General features: G+C 41.6%; 1 protein-coding gene across 5 annotated transcripts in view; it reads right to left on the minus strand.

The window, feature by feature from the left end:
• Positions 1 to 519: 519 nt before the first annotated feature.
• GNB1L (G protein subunit beta 1 like) overlaps positions 520 to 21,359 on the minus strand; it is a 45,147-nt gene continuing 24,307 nt past the window's right edge. For all 5 annotated transcript variants that reach the window (XM_051634306.1, XM_051634307.1, XM_051634308.1 and 2 more), the window contains exons 2-7: positions 20,832 to 20,958; positions 20,479 to 20,604; positions 18,319 to 18,481; positions 14,529 to 14,627; positions 9,616 to 9,831; positions 520 to 2,042 (exon numbers count right to left, since the gene is read on the minus strand). In XM_051634306.1, the coding sequence (XP_051490266.1) occupies positions 1,776 to 2,042; positions 9,616 to 9,831; positions 14,529 to 14,627; positions 18,319 to 18,481; positions 20,479 to 20,604; positions 20,832 to 20,947 (987 nt within the window). In that variant the 5' untranslated portion in view covers positions 20,948 to 20,958 and the 3' untranslated portion in view covers positions 520 to 1,775. The remainder of the gene's footprint in view (positions 2,043 to 9,615; positions 9,832 to 14,528; positions 14,628 to 18,318; positions 18,482 to 20,478; positions 20,605 to 20,831; positions 20,959 to 21,359) is intronic.

The following is a 21,359-nucleotide window of genomic DNA, read 5'->3' on the forward strand; positions in this document are numbered from 1 at the left end:
TGCCCAGGGTGACTGCAGAACAGCTCTCAAATCTATGGGGAAGAAAAAAGGGGAAAAGGAATGTGTAATAGCTGGGATGCACAGTTGAGAGAGGAAACTGGAGCCTGTTGTACAGTGTCTGTAGCTCCTCCCCTGTGTGGGAGGTGGATGATGGGTGGAGATGGAGCACTTACCAGCTATGCAAATCTGTCTGGTAGACGTAATGAACACCTCCTTGACTCAGGACCACTCAAAATTAGACTAACTTTTAACTACAGTGTGATCCTCCATGTAGCTACTGAATAGTAAAGAAATGCATTATTTAAAGTGTCATCACACTCCAGAGTGTTTAAGGCCAAGTTTTATTTTGCGAAGTCTGGCAACAGTATCCTACATCTGTGTATTAATGGCAGGAACACTGTGCTTGGTGCTTAAGACTCTTGACTTCTCTGCCTGTAAAGCACAGCTGGATAGCAGACTCAGACCTTGACTTGCTTGTGTGTTTTCCCTGAAATAATTTCTGGTCTTTTGGTGTTGATGTTCACTGTAATTCTGATGACTTTTTATTTGATATCCATCTCTGTACAGAGGCAGAAACAAACATTTCCAGCAAACTATCAGCAGTGCACAGCCTGGACACAAAACACCGCAGTTTTTGAGTTCTAGTTCCTGGGCCATCTCCTTTTTAACAAGCTGGTCCTTGCTAATTGCTTCAATGAGACAGTTGTAACTACAATGCTGTGACTGAATACACCAGTGAGATGTTTGTGAACAGGCTGTGGAATGGCTACTGTGCTTTACAGGAATGCAAGTGCTGCTTTGTGGGTCAAACAAAAAAAAAACCAACACCTCAACTTCATGACTGAATTTCAACTCCATGACCATAGACATGACAAGTTAATGGAGTCATTCACACTGTGTGGATACGGATTTATCCATGCAATTCCCCATAATGTTAATGGGAGTTATGTAGCTGAATCCCAGACTTGCCATGGTGAAACTTACTCCTAACTCTCCAAGGAGAAGGGCGCTAATTGGATTGCTGAGTTTAAATCCTTCAGCTAGTCAGTCTAGGGAACGGATTTAGCACTGGCTCTGTAAAAGGCTTTACAAAGCTTTACAGTGCAGTGCAGGGGAAGATTTTCTCCCCCTTTCTTTCTTGTGATTAATAGTGAGGCTTGAGGTGACAGGAGACATAATGAAATTCATAAATGCCTAAGGCCATTTCTAGTCACATTCCTGGCTATTGGTTTAAGTTAGAAACTGACAGAAGTGTGAACAAATCAAGGTTGTTCTGATAGCCTTTCAGTTAGGGGGAAGAAAAAGTAACTGACAGTGAGAAACCACTGGAGGTAGTTTAATGGGTATAAATTTTCAAGAGTGATATTTTACACCGATTCATATTCTAGGATACAGACAGGACTTACAAACAGACATGTTCTGCCCCCATTGCAGTCTGAGGGATTCCAGGCCTTTTTCACAAAAGAAGATATTGGCACAAGTTATTTAAGCAACTTGTCAAAGAAAAGCTGTTGCAAAACCTGTAATAGAAAGTGACTTGTTCCATGTATTCATTCATGACTGGCCTTGTTCTGCTTCTTATGAATTTAAAAAATCCACTTCCCTCTTTGGGAAACAAAACTTGCAGCTTGAACAAGCAGCATAAAAATTAACCTAGGACCCTCACATTGGCCTGCACATACATTATTCCACTTCCCCATGTCCAGGTTTAAGTTACAGTGTAAAGAACTGCTTCACCAATCCTGTGTTCCTAAGCCACCACAGTGCAGAACATATCACGTCTGAGTATATAGTGACCAGATACTGATGCGGTGATCTTTTGAGCCAGCTGCCAGCAGCCTCTCACTGGGGTTTTTGTGATCTGAGAAGGACACGCAGTGGACAGTTGCTGTGTGGTAGTCCAGCACTGCTAAGGGCTTCAGTTTTTTCCAGCCAAAGATCCTGATGCGGTGATCCCATCCTGCCGTTGCTATAATCTTCTTGTCTGGACGGATGGTAATATCAGCTATGCCAGCATTGACAAGTTTGTGTGTTTTGTCAACCTGTGTGAGAAAGTTATTGATGAGTTCTGAGTGTTTAAAACAAACAAAGGAATGGGAACCTTTTGGGATGTAGCGTGCCCACCCATACACACTGGTAGCACAGGCAGTATGGAGCTTTTCACCACACACTGGATGATTCCTTAGTGAGAACAATCATAGAGATGGAAAAAAACCTTTACTTGAGCCTATCTCCAGCATCCCTCCCTCAAACCAAAAGCATTCCTTGTAACTTTTTAGTTTATATTGCATTTTTAAACCTATGTATATTGTGTCACAAGTGAAGCCCTGAGTCAAGGGTTTGAGAAACAGACTACAGAGCTTTACTCTTTTCTTCCATTAGCTGCAGTGTTCAGGGCTATAGCCATTTATTTTCTCTGCTTCTGCAGTATTCCCAAGCTGAGATTCTGAGCTCATGTTTAAACTGCTACTTATTTCTACTACTGTGAGCCCTCACAAAAACCCCAATAGGCTGTGATAGCACTAAGATCCCACAGTCTTGAGAAAGGAATGCCTCCAGGAATTAGGTTACAGTGTCAGAAAATCTGTATTTCTAGTACTCCTTCCCAAGAGACTTTTATTTACACCAAATTCCAAGAAGGGGATTACAACCAAGTTATTGATTTCAATCTTGGAAGCCTTTTGTTACTGTTTGGAAACTACTGGGGCACACGTTTCTGAGTGGCACAATTAAGTTGAAGCATCTAGCTTCCTTCAGGAGGTACCGGGGCTGCACAGGACTTAGCCCTCTAAAAGAAAAGTTTTCATTTCACTGACAGAAGCTTTCCCTGGAGCACAGAGGAAAAGCTCAATATCATAAACTTTTGCTGTTCTCACCTCAGGTAACTTGTGTTACTCAGCAGTCTGCCTGTGAAGCTTTTGCGGGCTGTGCAGAACTGTGTGTGTGTGTACATGTATGTTGCAATAGCCCAGCTTTTGTCACAGTGTGGACAACACCTTTTGGGTGCATACTAACCCAGAAGTGCTGGTTGTTGTAAGCACATTGGGAATGATGGATTAATGCCACTAATTAAGAGTCAATCTGTAGCTATCTTAATATAATTCAGTGCATGTTCTAATATGCTGTATGGTGTTTGCTGTTTTTTGAGATGGGAAGGGACTGATGAGGGACATCTGAGTAGCTTTCCTCCTCAAAGGACATGCCATGATGCATAGTTAGTACAGGATAATAAAGAATACATTAATCGCAGATATTTTTAACTATAATATTGGATGGAGAAAACTAAAACCCTAGAAATGCTGGTGAAAGTTGGTTTCAGATGCAGTTGAACACATCTTGAAATCTTACAGGCACAAAACTCTAAGCAATTATTTTTCAGCTATATACCAACTGCTGAGCTGCTGACTCAAACAGCAAGAGATGTGCAATTGGATGAGAAAAAAGGCTAAATGAAACTTGACGTGCTTCTTGTGTGCTCCATACATTCTTCTTTTAAACAGCACCTGATGAATGTGTCTACAACCAATTCAGAACAGGGGACAGCAAGTTTTGCTCAAGCCTGATGAATAATCAGAGGCTGCCTGGGGGCCTTTCTTTTCAGGGAGTGCTACTGTAAAACCTGTGCTTTTTGCTAGTACTCCCCAGTTAGGCTATTGCAGCCTGGCTGCAGTGGGATTTTTATTGGAGTATGTGTAGTGGCAGGGGAAGGATTTATTACTTACATCACCAGCCTGGCAAACGTAAGATGGGCCTTACTCTGTAACTGAGATTATTAGCTAATGGCTATAACCAATCCTGGGTGTGGTGCTTCCCATCATTACTGTCAATTATGTGGGCAAGATCCATACAGCAAAATCTGGGAGAAACTGCATGTCATCAGCAAGCTACAACTTGAAAATGAAGCCTATATAATGGTGATGCCTTTTGGCTATGGAACATGAGGGAACAGCGGGCATTTGTGCATGATCTGCAAATGCAGGAGGTGAGAGAGGAAAAACAAAACAAAGTGGAACAACTTGCTCAAGGTATATGCAGTCAGATGAAATCCTAGTGCTCATATTTATGCCATCCAGTCACTTATGGGCAATTACTGCAGGCAAATGCATTCCAACATCATTTCCTAACCAAAAAAACAGCTTGTAATTAAGAAAACAAAGAGGTAAAAACAGGTGAGCTGCTTTCAGCCAGTCATGACCAAGGACACTTGTATCTTCTAGCAGATGCATTAAGAAATTCTGGCATGCTGAGACCAACAGATACCCATCTCTTCTTTCCTGCTTAACATAGGCTAGCTATGACTTTTTTTTTTTCCTATCTCACTCCCCTACGCCTAAATCCTGTCTCTAAGCTCTATTATTAGAAAAACAGCCAAGACAGCAGCTGCCTTAGCTTCAGCATTTGAGGAAAATACCTCAAGCAACTCAACCAACAAAACTTACGCACTTACTGACATTCCAGATTACAGAATTTTTTTTCTTGTGATATATAAAGAAGTGTCTGTGATTATCAGGTTTCTTAGCTTTGCCTTGTTTATTCACCTGCAGAAGCTGTTTGCCTCCTACATTCTACCACAAACATCATCACATAATTACACTATCTCATCCAAATCAGAAGTCTTATAACCAATCCAGTAATTTGCTGACAGTGATGACTTCAGCAACTTTCTTGTGGAAGACAATACACCAAATTTTCCCCATAGCAATAAACCATGGAGTTACCTTCATCATCTATTCATTGACACACTGGAACGTTGCCACTGAAAACAGAGCTGAAGTACCATCATTGCGTCATTATTTCTCCAACGGCAGATAGCTGTGCACCACGTTTACTTATTTAAACCTTTTAGAATAAAAATAATGTGCCACTGAGTGGCTTTCCAACATCTACCATTACCTCAGGTACCTGGAATGTCAGGAAAAAAAAAATTCCCCATCTGGTTTATATTATTAATGGAAAAAAACCCTTAATCTATGTCCTTTACAATCTCTAGTACTCATATGAAAGATGCATTTTATTAGGGCATTCACACTATGCACAAAGCACAGAAACATGACTTATAGTTTATAATACTTGGCATTTAAATTTCTTCTGCGAAAAGCTACGATCTCTCAGTGTGATGTGCTGAAGATGTAACTAATCCTATGTCTCCCGGGAATGTGAAAACCCTGCGGAAAACAATACCTGGAATATTTCAGGTGAACAACTGCTTATTTTTCCCATGAGTCATACTTGTACCCCTGCATTACAGTTAACTCGTAACTGAAATGTGCCATGGAGAACAATATTTTCTTTGAATTTAGGAAAAAGCTATGTTATAATTTATATGAAGGAGCAGCTTCCTCTCCAACATCATAGAATCATAGAATCATAGAATCATAGAATCCTAGGGGTTGGAAGGGACCTCGAAAGATCATCTAGTCCAACCCCCCTGCCAGAGCAGGGTCACCTAGAGTACATCACACAGGAAGGCGTCCAGGCGGGTTTTGAATGTCTCCAGAGAAGGAGACTCCACAACCTCTCTGGGCAGCCTGTTCCAGTGCTCTGTCACTCTTACAGTAAAAAAATTTTTCCTGATATTCATCTTAAACCTCCTATGCTCCAACTTGTATCCATTACCCCTTGTCCTATCACTGGTCTTCACTGAAAAAAGCTTAACTCCATCGTCTTGACACTCACCCTTTACATATTTGTAAACACTGATGAGGTCCCCCCTCAGTCTCCTTTTCTCCAAACTAAAGAGACCCAGCTCCCTCAGCCTTTCCTCATAAGGGAGATGTTCCACTCCCTTAATCATCCTTGTGGCTCTGCGCTGGACTCTTTCAAGCACTTCCCTGTCCTTCTTGAACTGAGGGGCCCAGAACTGGACACAATATTCCAGATGTGGCCTCACCAATGCAGAATAGAGGGGGAGGAGAACCTCTCTTGACCTACTAACCACACCCTTTCTAATGCACCCCAGGATGCCATTGGCCTTCTTAGCCACAAGGGCACACTGCTGACTCATGGTCATCCTCCTGTCTACCATGACCCCCAGGTCCCTTTCACCTACACTGCTCTCCAGCAGGTCAGCCCCCAACCTGTACTGGTGCATGGCGTTTTTCTTCCCCAAATGCAAAACTCTACACTTGCTCTTGTTAAACTTCATCAGGTTTTTCCCCGCCCAAGTCTCCAGCCTGTCTAAGTCTCTCTGAATGGCAGCACAGCCTTCTGGTGTGTCAGCCACTCCTCCCAGCTTGGTGTCATCAGCAAACTTGCTGAGGGTACATTCTGTGCCCTCATCCAGGTCGTTGATGAAGATATTGAACAACACCGGTCCCAGTACCGACCCCTGAGGGACTCCACTAGTCACAGGCCTCCAACTAGATTCTGCCCCATTGACTACAACTCTCTGACTTCTTCCTTTCAACCAGTTCTTGATCCACCTCACTGCCTGATCATCAAACCCATACTTGATCAACTTATCTACAAGGATGCTGTGGGAGACGGTGTCAAATGCTTTACTGAAATCAAGATAGACCACATCTACCGCTCTACCATCATCTATCCACCTAGTAATTTCCTCATAGAAGGCTATGAGGTTAGTCAAACATGACTTACCCTTGGTAAAACCATGTTGACTGCTCTTGATGACCCCCATCTCCTTGATATGTCTAGAGATAGTGCCAAGGACAAGTTGTTCCATTACCTTTCCAGGGATGGAGGTGAGGCTGACCGGTCTATAGTTACCCGGGTCCTCCTTCTTGCCCTTCTTGTAGACTGGAGTGACATTTGCTATCCTCCAGTCCTCAGGCACCTCTCCAGTTACCCATGACTTACCGAAGATGATGGAGAGTGGACTAGCAATGACCTCCGCCAGCTCCCTCAGCACCCTTGGATGCATTTCATCCGGACCCATCGATTTATGGATGTCCAGATTATGCAACTGATCCCTAACCCAATCCTCATCTACTATGTCCTCACCTATCTTGACTACTTCTGGGGTTATATGAATCTGGGGCTCATGGGAAAAGCCTGCAGGAGTAAAGACAGAGGCAAAGAAGGCATTCAGCACCTCTGCCTTCTTCATATCCTCTGTCACCAGGGCACCCACCTCATTCAGCAGTGGGCCTATATTGCCTCTGGTATTAGCTTTGTTGGCTATGTATTTGAAAAAGCCCTTTCTACTGTCCTTAACCCGACTTGCAAGGTTAAGTTCCAAGGAGGCCTTAGCTTTCCTAGTTGCCTCCCTACATTCCCTGACAACATTCCTATATTCCTCCCAAGTGACCAGTCCCTCCTTCCATGATCTATAGATTTTCCTCTTCCACTTGAGTTTCCCCAGCAGTTCCTTTTTTAACCACGCTGGTCTCCTAGCTCCCTTACTAGATTTTCTACCCGTTGGGACACACTGATGCTGTGCTTGCAAGAAGTGGTCCTTGAATATTGTCCAGCTATCTTGAGCCCCTTTACCTTCTAGCACTCTGTCCCATGGGACTTCCCTTAACAATTGGTTGAGGAGGCCGAAGTTTGCTCTGTAGAAGTCCAGGGTTCTGGTCCTGCTGGAAATTCTGTTCCTCCCACACAGGATCCTGAACTCCACCATCTCATGGTCGCTGCAGCCAAGGTTGCCATTGACCACCACTGCTTCAATAAGGCCCTCCTTGTTGGTGAGCACAAGATCCAGCAGCGCTCCTCTTCTAGTCGGCTCATCCACCATTTGCATTAAGAAGTTGTCATCAATGCACTGGAGGAACCTCCTAGACTGTGAAAGGCTGGCTGTATAAGTCTTCCAGCAGATATCGGGATAGTTAAAATCTCCCATGAGGACCAAGGACTGCAGTTGTGAGGCTGCTTTCAGCTGCCTGTAGAAAGCCTCATCAACTTCCTCATCTTGATCAGGAGGTCTGTAGTAGACCCCCACAACTGTGTCACCCATACTACCCTGTCCTTTAATTCTTACCCACAGAATTTCAACTCGCCCCTCACAGTATTTTAAGCTTTAAGAATCCTGTCATGATGTCAGATTCTGACACTTTTGCCTTAGAAAACTAGTCTCTATACCAAGTTTTTTACTGGGACTTACCTGCTCACCTTTCTGCTTCCCTGAGCTAAGGACACCAGCTGCAGCTGTGTCCCAAGAGTGAGAGAAAGGCTGAGGCAAGGCAAACATGACAAAAAAACCACCCTAAACCTAACCCAAACCATGACAATTGTATACCAGACTTGTTAAAATTCTATGCCATTTGCTTGGAATGCCTTTGCTGCTTATTCAGTCTTTTACTTTGTGCTTATTCTTATTCTTACTTCTTATTCTTATTCTTACTTCTTATTCTTATTCTTACTGCTTATTCTTATTCTTACTGCTTATTCTTATTCTTACTGCTTATTCTTATTCTTACTGCTTATTCTTACTGCTTATTAAAGTTCAGACATTCTCCTCAGTGAGCACTGTGTCCTCCAAACTTAATTTCAGTTGGATGTATTTACACTACATGCCCTGGGGTCTGACTGCCCTACTGCTCCATAAATGCTGCTTCTGTGATGATGCCTAACAGAGCTTCAGTGTCCCCCAGGTGAGAAGTCACCACTGGACGTCCCAGGTACTTGCTTTTCTTCCTGTAGCACTGTTCAGAAATCAGCAGTAACTTGCCACATTACCTAAAAGAAAAATTCTCCAGAAAAGCTGCAACCTGGAAGACTGATTATTGTTCTTCCATGAATTGGTGTCTGCAGCAGCTGTCTTCTCAAGGATGACACAAGCACACAGGGGCTGGTTCAGGCCCTCTTCATTGTGTGTTCAGGGGACAACTGCCACTTTAAAAAAGGTTACAGCGCTCAGCAGTCAAGAGGCTGTGCACAGGCCATTTTAATTTTCATAAGCCTTATTTATGCACTTCATTTTCACACCTAGTTAAAACCTACTTAACCCCTTGGCACTGTTGAACACTTTCTGAAGTTGTCTGGATTAAGCAATATTTATTGCCATTCACTAGCACAGCCTGAACTGGTGGTTATGAGACCTCTTTTTAAACCAGCCATTCCAGGTACATGTCACTCAGACACAAACTGATACAGGCAGTTAACTCATTTTCCCTGTCTCCGACTGGGGCTCTAAAGGTGCCAAAGGAAGCTGGTTGCCTAAACCTCATGTCCTCTCAGCGCTAGCTGGGCTACTCTACTATGTTTGTTAAGTATTTAATGGAATATTTCTGTCTTTCCCACAGTGGAAAGAAATCTCTATCCATTCAGGCAGAACCTTTGGAAATGCAATCCTTTGTTTCTCATTTTTGTAACTCATTTATAATGTTTAGGACATTCTGAGAGCTGGATACTACTAACGTGATAAATGAAGATACAGAGGCAATGGCTTGAGTAATGCTAGGCTTGTGTGCCTGTTGCAGCTTTGGTAAAACCAGAAACATGTGAGAGAGGTTTTTTTTTTGTTGTTTTTTTTTTTTTTTAAATCCTCACCATCTTTTGCTACATCTAGTCACATAGCACAGACATTCTAACCAGTCTGTGATTAATTAGCTAGAGATCTGCAACAACTCCTCTTCATGACTAAATATTTTTTTAGTCTATCAAACTGTTAGTGCAAAGTGGGATAAATGACACTAGAGGGCCAATGATCCTGACCTGGAGGTTCTGTTGCTCATTGAGGCGCCAGATGCTAAGCACCTTTTCAGAAGAGCCCGAGATCCCCTTGGCCTTCTTCGAGTCAAAGTCAAGGCTCATCACTGGCTCCTGGTGGCAAACAAGTTGGCTTAACACTTTTGCTGTTGACAGATTCCAAAGGACCACTGATCCATCTTCGTAGCCAGCCAGAAGCAAAGGTTGTGAACCACAGCCGAGCTGATCAAGGGAAATAAATAATTTGTTACGAAAATTATCATCCCCAAGTAGGTTTCAGTCCAGCACCAAGAAAATAAGTGAAAATGCTGACTGGTGTAGAAGTGAAAGGTTTAGAAGTCTGAATGTGACATCTTGATAGTCTGTCCACTTACAAAAAGCATTACAAGGTAACTGTTGATATGCACTTATGGTTTTTATTTCTACTTGTTCAATTCTGTGTTTTTTATATATATAATATATAACATATGCATACAAACAGAAAATTTATCTCTGAAAATCCAAACTGTTGCCCTCCACAACACCTGAAAAAAGGCTGAAGTTTTCAGAAGTTTTACTTCATGGCCTGAGCTTTGCTTGTGCTCCTTAAAAAAAATGACTTAGAGCAGCTGAATGACTACCAAGCCACAGAAACCCGCATGGCCACTGAAAGAAGTGCCATGCTTAAAGGTTCCAGTTTCACATTGCCAAGTGTAGGGTTACAGATAGGGATCGTTTACCCAAGTGCACCACAGTGCTTAAAGGTAAACACTGATCCTCTCATCAGGAATCTTTGGGTGAGTCACCAAGGGGTTAATGGGCACCCGAGTCCCACTGTAACCAATTGAAAGCTATTTTGATTAATGATGTCACAGGCCAAAGGGCATGGCACCCTGGGCAGACACTAATTTATTTAAGCCTCTGAAATAACTCAAAGAAGGGAACATTACTGGATTACATGTCACACTTAAGGAAAATATTCATCATTGCTCCAGCCAAAAGACTAATGACCCCATGAACAGTAACTGGTTGTGTGTGTGAAGATGCAAATCCCTAATAAAAGCAACTAAAATCAGGTATATGTTAGTGCCAGCTATTTCTAGAATAGGAGAAGAAACACCAAAATCGACATTGGGATTATGACCACCTCATGTAGGAACATCTTAAGAAATGTACCAAATGGCTTATTCTTTCCAAGCACTGTCTGATCCTACAGGATTTGTCTGCTTGATATTCAGTTCAAAATAAAGGTAAAGGATGTTTATAAAGAATTTTTACTGGCATCGCATTGTTGAACAAGGCTCTTCAGACTCGCTGGCTGTTGATGTCACAATACAAACCTGCCGTGGCCAAAGGCTCACTGCCTCCTACTAATGGTCCAGACTCTTCTCCCACTGGTTATTATTTGTTCTAGGGGGAGTTAAACTAACAAGAGATGGGTGGTCTAGGTAATAACAGTGCTGAGTAAAAGTCTCACATTCTTTCTCAGATTTATTCAGCCTAAAAAAGTGTTTAAGTGAGGAATTGATCTCCCTGAGCTGGGAAGAAAACTGCCCCTTAAAAGAAGGAAACCGAAGGGAAATACCCTATTGTCAACTTTCTGAACAGGTCTCTCCACACCTGGGATCCTGCAGGAGCCTCATCCTTTGCTTTACAATATCCCTTTTCTTTTGAAAAGGCAGGGAGTGTGCTCTGGCTAGAAAGGCCAACAGAGAAGGTGCCTCATAGTGCCCAAAAGTGCATAATTTTTCTGTCAGATTTGTGATTTGCTAAAAATAATATGATATCAGATAAATATATATATTTAATATATGGGAATTAATGTTAACTCATTGGGTTATTTGGATTAAGGGTTTTAATACCAAGGGAAAAGTTAAAATTAAAAAAAAACCCTTGAATTAAACACACATCCCAGATCTTATTTATATTTAATAAAGAGTATAAAACCTTCAAAGCAAACCCAAGTATTCCATAGATACTTCAATAAAGTTTTAAAAAAAGCCTCCAGTTTGGGCATTAACTCCCCCTCCCCCAGTTATTGGTGCTCCTGTGTGACTCCAGGGCCCTGGGGCTTTGCAGAAGGTGCACCTTTCATTAGCCAATGAAACAAGATTCGGATGGGCAGGGTCAGCTACCAAACGACCAGACTTTCAGAGCTGCTCATGGCCCTCATTAAGATGAGAGAGACAGGTGAGTACTCCACATGATGGGAAACACCAGTCAAAACCTGGAGGTTTTGGTGTGTGTGCTGTGGGTACCTTAGCTTACATTTGAATACTAGTAATTTGCAGGTGAGATCTAAGACTGGTCTATTTTTAAAACAAAGTATTGTTTTATATGAAACGAAGGTCTCCCACACTTCTTCCTGACTTTCCCTAACCATATGAAGTGTAATATTTCAATGAGTACATGCACTTGAACTGAAACAATAAAAGCTATTGAAAGATCAGGGGAGCTCTCAGTCTGATGCCCGGACTCACCATGCAGTGGTTCACAACAGGCTATTTATTTCAGCTCCCAGTAACAGACACGTTTGGTGAAAAGTCTTCACCATTCATGTTTTGGTTTCAATAGAAAAATTAAATTATAAACCATTGTTCTTCCTAAGCAGAACATTTTGTTGTTGCATTTGGATAACTGTCAAGGAAGGAAGAAAAGGTGATCTGCTGTCAGCTCAACAGGAATAATTGCTATAGTTTATATAAAGTAATAACTCTGCATTTCCAGTTTCTACATGTATTATTCCTGTTGAATTATTTTGTTTGCACCATTACGCAACACAGTGCCTTCCCCAAAGAGTGCAAAAAATGTAAGGGAAGACTATCTTTACTCCTGCAAATCCTACCCCACCCCATTAGTAATTGCAGGAAGGTGTGAAGGTGAAGGGACAATGTATTTAAGAGTGTGAACCTTCACAAAGAAAAAAGCCCCCTGAAAGAATTAATGCATTTAAGGGCAGACCTACTAAAATGAGAAAAGTTTGAAACCAACAAAATAAACAGCTGCCAGGTTTTTAACTATTTAGGAGAAGCCAGTGGAGGTTAATCTGGAAGCCTGACCTACGCCTCCATTTCCTTCTGCTCTACAGTGAGTTTCTAATTCATGCTGCTCACGGATAAGGTGCATTGTTTCCTGGACATATGGATTTTTTTTTAATTGGCATGCAGAAAAATACAATATATGGCTGCAGCCCCCAAACTCTTGTTGGACAACAACCCTGAGCATACTTCCTTCAGACCACTATGTGACTCCGTGTCAGCTTCTGTTTCAACTTGTTAATTAACTGTGCCATAAGCAACGTCACATAGTCTTTTAGGCAACATGTTGCCCATAAGCAATGGGCTGGGGAGTGCTCATCTCCTGGGTATGTCTGCATTGCCCAATGCAGTCATGTTCAAAGAGATCCCTGCACGGCCTCTTCAGGAAGGGGTGCAGCCAGGTTAGCTTCTATGCTGCTTTTATGGTTACCGAGTTACCCAGTGAGCCACTTCCAGGGAAACCACAAAACAGAAGGCAGAGCATCACTTCAGTACAGGACATATAATTACTTGCCCTGAAGAGTATCCTCCTCCCCCATGCCTTTAAACCCAGTTGCACACATTTGGAAATGAGCAGATAGAGCTGTGAGACTGTAAGGGCTTTCTATCCTTGCCTGTTGCAGTCTAGGAAGTTGTGGTGACTTTGCAAAGCCAAGATTTGCATGGAATAATTTACCTCTCTCAGTTCCCAGTACTCTGCTTTATCCCCACTGGCAACAAAATTAAAAACTACATGAAATTAAGACTCTGCACCTGCTCTGCTTCTTAGAGGAATAGCAATATTAATGCATATAGAAAATAAGGCAAGACAGAGGACTTTTTATACAGGCAACAATATTTTCAACACTGAACATTTCCTCAGTTATCTTCATCTTATTAAAATATGTCCAGGAGACAGAAAGCCCCATTCATTTCATTGAGTCCTGAACACTGACTGCATTTTTAGGAGAAACTTTCTGTTTAATAAAAAACTAATCAGTCTATTTATTCCCCCCCCCCCCCCCCGTAGTTTTTAATTACATCTGGGATGTGAACTGTGGCCTCCTACTTCTGTCTGAAGTCAGCACCTGACTTTCTCTAGACTTCACTTGGTTCAGGACGTTTAGTGAAGATACTTAGGTGTGAAATTCACAACTGATTGATAATTTTTTCAACTGAAACCAACACAAATGTTCAGATGAACCTGCAGAAATAACATACTTTAAATCAGCTTAGATGGTTCTGCAGCCTACAGCCATTTGTGGTCAGGGGGTTAAACTGGGAATCAGGTGTCACTAGTTCTTTGGAGATTTAGAGCAGATCACTTAAACTCTCTCCTCTCTCCACTGCCACCTCTTTGTATTACTTGTCCTTCTCTGGTGGCACCCCATAGACATTATTTGCTGAATACTCTGCAAATGTGGGTTTTGTCATTAACTGCTTTTATTTACTTCTTTGTCCAAAGTCAGTACAGCCATAAATGTTTTGTTCTTAATGTATGTCTGGAGTACACACATTCACAGAGTGCTTCCTTGTCCTGAGGGCACTGAAGTGAATGTAACGTGCCACTTAAATAACTGTTTTGAAGTATCCCAATCATTTCTCATCATTCCTAATGCAGCGAGAAACCATATCAAACAACTGGCTTTGGTAACTCACTCATTTCCTCTTGATTGATGCAAAAAAACATATCTATCCTAAGGATACAAAGCTTTCCCTGAGCATTTGCAAATCTTCCATTAAAGCTTGGAAAGCTCTGAAAGTTACATTAAGAATGTTCACAAATCTTTCCCCCCTTTAATAGTATAATTACTTGCTTGGTTTGATAATAAATCAAAATCCAAGTGAAGAAAGATTCATGTGCTTCATATAAAATGAATCACAGGGAAAACATTTCACAATTAGCAGGCACTCTTGCCTTACCTGCCATAGCTTCAGACACATGGGCATGCCCAGCTTGGCACCCATCTCTGGCTTCAAGGTACAGACTGACGTCTTGGATGGCAGCTCCAAAACCTGAACCTGACATAAGGAAAACGAATATTTGGTCAGGCTCCAGGCTGAAATTCTGCTGTTAAAAACACAAGTCTTTTAAGGTGATTAAGGCTAGTATAAGCTCTTTCAGTAAAAACTGTCTGGAGGAAACTGAGGAAACGCATGTAAAGTTGGAGCTGTAGGGGAATCTACAGCTATCTAAATAAATGCATTGTTTTAGGAAAGACCAGACAAAACTGCTAGAATGAACACATCCTCTCCTCCCACTCTTCTTTCTAATCTGTCTTGCGGTCTTCAGCTGTTGATACTGTGCATAACTAGATAGTGCAGACTGAACAATCTGAAAGCTTCTGAAAGCTTCCCTGCTTCTACCTTTCCTCTTTTCCATCTCTGTTACTAATTTTTTTGTTTTATTCTTTTGTGGACATTTGCACTGTCTCCTCTTTTCTGTCACGGTAACACAGAGCTTGTGTGCAAATACAGGCAATATATCTATCTAAGGTGGACTTTTGATTTACTGGCTATGTGCACTAACTCACTGATGGGCTACAGGTATCCTTGACACAGCAGTGTCTGACCCCATTCACAGCAGGGCCAGACAATACTGTCTTAAACACCTGCTCTGTCTATGTAGCAGATACCACTGGTGCTTTACACTGGTGGTAATGAATTATGGGTCTGATTTTTTTGTTGTTGTAGCTTAGCATAGGGCAAGTCTTTCCTCTGCCAAGGAAGTAGCTAATTTCTACCTCAGAATGATGGCAGGCAAGATCATGGGAGTCTGCCTTTGCCATTTGGCACTGGGAGGTTTTGAGTCTCTTGATTGACACGCAAGTGCCTCACTCTGGGCTGGCTCTTAAGACTGGAACTATGGAGAATGAGAAGTTCTTAGGTATCAAAAACTTGCTGCCAGGAATATTGCTGTTTCTCAGATGCATACTTGATCACTTAGGTGATCTTTTATTCAAAAAAACAATGGTCTGCATTATCTCATAAAATTAAAGGACTTCAAACAATTGATAAATCCACCATCACCAGCTGTTCTAGGCAATTTCAGAATGTACAAGAACCCAACAAAGCTGTTGCACAGCCCCAGTCATGCAAATTTCCTTAAGCATCTGAGATGAGGTATTGCACCAATACAGCTCCTCTGGGAGACATCAGTCAAGACCCAGGGCAGCTGGGATGGCTTTCCAGTCCCATACCTTCAGTTCAAAGCTTGCCAGAACATCTTCCTATGTGTAGAGGTTGTCAGCTAGCCTGCCAAAAGCCAGCTGTGCTCTAGGACTGCAGGTTAACAATGTACTAAACACAATATACAGAACACTTTCTAAAGCCATTTAGCAATGGAGCAGGAAACTATTCCCCAGATTTGAGGAATGAAGACTCCAGCAAAGAGCCATCCAATATATAGCCCAAACCTATGAACAGACAAGAGTTTGGTCACCTGGGAATTGTGATTCTTTGGAGCTACACTCTTAACAACAGATGCTTTTCCCTTGGCAACTTCCTTGCTATCAGCATAATGACCAAGTTAGCTATTGCAGGAAATGGGCTATAAATACAAAGATGACCTGCTCTTCTCTTGTGTTTCATCACTGGCTCTCCAAAGGGTACTGCCTCGACAAGACTGAAACTGCAGCTTTTATATGATAAAGAAGGGTAAGTCTGATGTATGCACTTCTCCAGATTAAAAGAAAAAAATAATCCTTCCCTTTACTTTGATTAAAAACGGATGAAACGGTGCAAGGGCTACACTTGGGCTTGCACAGGACAAAGGAAAACACAAAGATGACAAGGGCCTTTGCAGAAGGGAGACAGGCATCAGCTACCTCTGCTAGACTGATAGTTCCAGAGACTGTCTGCATTAGAGGCAGCTGAGCCTTAGAAATAAATACTATTTCATATATTTTGACAACTGTAACCTAAAACTTGAAGTTCTGTGTTTATATTGGTTTTGCTTAATAGGAGAAAGATCTGCCTTTGCCTGAGGTTAATAATGTTCCTGGGTGGCTAAAACTGGCCACAAGGAAACACACCCTTTTTCTTTTTCACATTAATAAAGCTTTTAACATGTTTCTGGCAAAATGGCAAGAAAAGTGTGTGTAACTCATAATTGGTGATTTAAATGCAATCATGAACAAATAAATGCCTGTTCAGATCTCATTATTTATGGACTGAACCTGCTTTAAGACAAAATTACTCTTTTTTTGGGCACCAGCCAAGCATAAACACTTATTAAGTCTTCATTTTAATCATAAGCTGCAAATGTACTGTCTCTCACAGAGTGCTGCCTATTTGGAAGTACTATATGTTATGGGAGCTTATGTGACTTGCTTGAAACCTGACACAGTTCTAGTGTAAAGGTTCATACAGAGAAGGACCTTACCTCAGAAGAGAGCAAACCATGATCAGTTTGCAGGGCCCAAACAAACAAATGAAAACAAAACAGAGATGAGTTTTAAGAGACATTGGAGTAAATGTCTTCTCTTTGAATCAGATGATTATTTAGTTCTTCATTATCAGAATGTGTGTGTGTACTCCTTGCCTGACACAGAAACTCTTCTCTGGCTGACACAAGAATGCACTTGTCAATTTTGTTTAACTTAAATATTATTGAGCACTGCTGTAAAATGGAGAGAATTCTTTGTTTGATCAAAACAAGGTATGGGACTTAGAATGGTTGTATTTACTGGTACAGTGGCTGTGTCTACATGCTTACTCAGTTCTGTAAAAGACTGAACACTCTGGCTGTGAGCCAACAAAGTACTTAAATATGTGCTTAACTCCTGAACAATAAAAAGTTCACATTTTCTAGCAAGACAGGCACTGTTCCCACTTATTACTTCGTATATAAAATATGCAACTTTCAGTTTCAAGATACACATCCTATAGTCCAGAAAAGCACGTGACCTTTTATGCTCATGAACAATTTGCCATTAGCTGCCATATTTCTTTTCATATTTATGCCAGTTTTTTCTTCTTTCCTATTTTTGGAATTTTGATGTGAAGTATTTGAAATAATTTATTTTTGTCTTCAAGTAGTCCTTCAAAGCAAACAAAAATACAATTCTACAAAGCAGGAGTGGAAACAGCCAACAAAGCTGTTTGTCAATGACTGCTGTGATAATGGGTATTAGATGTGGACTTATCCAGTAGGAACTGAAATGGACCCTACAATTATTTCCCACTGAGCAAACCTCTGGCCACTAATAGTAATTCAACTATTTCCAGCCAAAGTACTGGTTAAAGAATTAGCCTGGGGTGAAAGACCACATATCACATTACAAATCACCTGCCCCTCCCCTTCTCTCACCAAAACGACTTTCAGCCTGGGATGGAAGATGAGTACCTCCGGCTGATGACAGACTCTCTGACCATGAGTTCCCCAGAAGGACTCTTGTTCCCCTTTAACAGTATTCAGCAGCACCAGAGTTTTCAAAACTCCCGCACATGAAAGACCAGCAGCAGCTGCAAATACTTACATGTCAGACAGATCTTGGGGTGGTATCCTTGCTATTAGAGCATGAGTTATATAATTCAGTCATCTTTCTGGCAGATAAAATTAGTTATTAGAACTCCCAAAGGTTGCTTGTGCTGCCCTCTCTTGAGCATAGAATGTGAGAGCAATGGAGAGCAAGGTGTTTCCCCTTCTAAACTATCTTGTTTCAAAACCAAAAGCAATCTCCCCCACACCAGAGAGAGAGAGACTTCCTACCTCCTCCAGGGCTTTGGCTGCCATGGCCATCAGCCAGCGTCCCTGTGCCACTTTTAGCAAAGAGCACCTGCAGAATCCCACATTCTCCGTGAAGACAGAATCTGTCACTGAAGTACGTCCTTCTGCTAAATCCCACATGCAGATCCTCTGGTCACGGCCCTGACTGTTACAGTAAAACAAAATATCCATGAGCAGCAGGTCGGAAGAAGCCTGGCTTCCTGCAGGTCAGTATCTCAGAGCTGGGTCTTTAGCATACAGTAAAGGAGTCAGCTAAGTGCAGCTTCTCTGGGGGCACTGTAGGGGAAATGTATCCCCCAGCCCACCACCCTTCTACTGACTGCAGACTGGCCAAGAGGTTCAAAAGTTACTGGGAGGAGGGAGGACCTGAGGGTCAGTCAGGCAGACTGCAGTCACAGCCATGTTGCCTTGAGAAGAGAGACTGGATCACACGCAGTTATGCTAGTTACATGTGTGTATATATTTATGGAGTCTCATAAGTGAACATTTTCATAATAAAAATAATTAAATTTTACTGTTGATTAGATCTAATTTAAAAGGAAAAAAAAGTATCCAGAGATTAACACATTTAACATTCTTTCACCCTAGGAATGAAACAGAAATGCCAGGCATGCTGACAGCTGAAAGACAAATAGCTGGACAACAAAGACCGCATAAAAGATAAATAAAAGATACAGTTACTCAGTGGTGAACTTCCCACAGCCACAAGGAGGGCACAGATGACTGTTAGAACTGTGTGGAGATACAACAGGAGAGGGACTGGCAGTGCAGGGAGTAGCAGGAATTAAACAATGAAATGCTGTGGTTAAAATACCCCAAACCAGTGGCTGCATCACTGCTGTACTAGTGCAGCTCACAGAAGCTCCTCTGCAAACCTCAGCCCCACAGAAAAGTCTGTGTCTTGGTCTTAGACAGTAAGACAACTAAGTAAGGAGGCCGGACAAAGGGCACACCATCAATTGCTACAAATTTACATTATCCCACTGGCTCTGCAACGAAGTACAACTGTGGGGAAGCTTCCAGTCCATAAACTACAGTAGCACAGGATGTGTCCTCATGTTACCAGCTGAGACACGAGTCATCAAAAATCCCTTATCCATTTCTTATTTAATTAGCAGTATCACCTGATGGAACCATGAAACTTGAACAGAGGTAGATGCAAATCTACAGTCTGTCGGGACTTCTTCAAGATCAGTACAGAAACTCCCATCTGCCATTAGCTGAGTGACAAACTGTAAAAACATTTATAGTACTGGGCATGCAAACAAAGTGGCACTACAAGAAATTGTTGCAATTTAGCTTTAGAACAGAGAAAAAAATAAATATACAGGTAACTGCTGTGGTAAAATTGCACTGCTGTGTGGACTGTTACTAACATACAGCAAAACTAGAGGTATGGAAAAACTATACAAACAATGTTCATTCAATGTGATTTTTATGGAGGAGAGTGTTGATAATTCTTCTTAAGCAGATAACAATATAAATGCTAATGAGTTCCACTGTATATTATAAGAGATGTCTTCTCTAGATAAACATGTCAGAACACCTCCTAGTCATACAGACACTTTGGCATCTACCCTAGATCACCTGTCTAATCCAAAGTACACAAATCTTCCCAACCTTCCCTCACCGAACGAGAACAGAAGCTATTTTGCAACAAAGCAAAGGCATGCAACTCAGCCTTGCTCATTTTCAGCCTTCCATTCTCCATCCCTGATTTTTGTCTTCCTTTCTTACCTTTTCTCCCTCTCCCTTCTATTTATAAAGTCTCTATGTTAATTTTCATCTTCCCTGCAACAGCAGTGAAGAATTCATCAACTTCAAATGCAAATGTATTTCCTTCACCCAAAGACCTCACCTGATCTCAGTGCACTAATAAAAACACTATGGACCCCAAACTGTTGAGATTGTATCATAGATATAGATATATATATATGAAATAAATTAATTGTATAATTTTCCCACTTTGTTCCATAGTTTTTCTGCATTTTTATGCTTCAGTACATTTCCATATGTGTTGGAGAGTCTTTCAGTGACTCCGGAAATAAAATATTCCATTTTAGATTACTTTTTTTTTCTTCTTCAATCCTATACATCACACAAACAAGAACGATTTCACTGGTTTTTGCCTGCTTTGCTAACCTGAGCAGCCTGTCTTTACCACCCATTGTCTCCACACAGTAGACTGATTTTCCTCCATGGCCATCCAGCGCTGTGTCCACTCTGTGTGTTTTCAGGTTCCAGACATGGACAAGCCCATTCTCAGACCTGAGAGTAAGAAAAGATGCTTTTAGTGTCACCACTGCAGACAATCTGATAAGACAGTCTGCTACTCCTTTTTTTTTTCCTGAACTGAAGCTGTTTGTACAAAGATAACACCCATCATTCACCAATCATACATTTTGTTTTCTCCAATTTATCTAAATAATATGGTTTGTTTGGAAAGGAAATGTCCATCTGATGCTTAAGGCAGCCAGAAATTCTGGTTTACTTACCCAGAGAAAAGAAGGGGGACATCAGGTTCTTGGCCTCCACAGGAAAAATGCAGAGTGTGGACTGCAGCCCTGGTCCCTCTGAGAACAAACTGTGGATCTGGAGGTGGCAGAGCCATCGAGAAATGAACTGAGGGAGTGAGAAGACACAGATATCATAGAGGTAAGTCAGCCTAGAGTGAAATTATAACTTCATATAAATTCTGATCAGGACATTTGCTTTTCCTCTTTGAATTACCATTATTGGATGTTACTGCTATTTGTATTTCCTCTCAACATGGACCACTCAAGCAGCTGTCAGATCTGCTTTTCCTGCGTTCCTTTTTAAGCAAGATGAGCACTGAGCCGGCTATGTCTATGCACCTCTTGTGCACTTGTAAATACAAGATTTTTCAGCTGTTCTTTTTGCTGCAAAAAGGAAGAGCTACAAAATGCAAGAAACTGGATACCTGTAATTTCAGTGGGCAAGCAATTTATCATTCCATTTAGCCCCTTGGCAAGTCTTTCCCCTTCCTCCCTATAAAAATACTA

This window comes from Apus apus, chromosome 16 (assembly GCF_020740795.1).
Source record: "Apus apus isolate bApuApu2 chromosome 16, bApuApu2.pri.cur, whole genome shotgun sequence".
Classification (NCBI taxonomy): Eukaryota; Metazoa; Chordata; class Aves; order Apodiformes; family Apodidae; genus Apus; species Apus apus.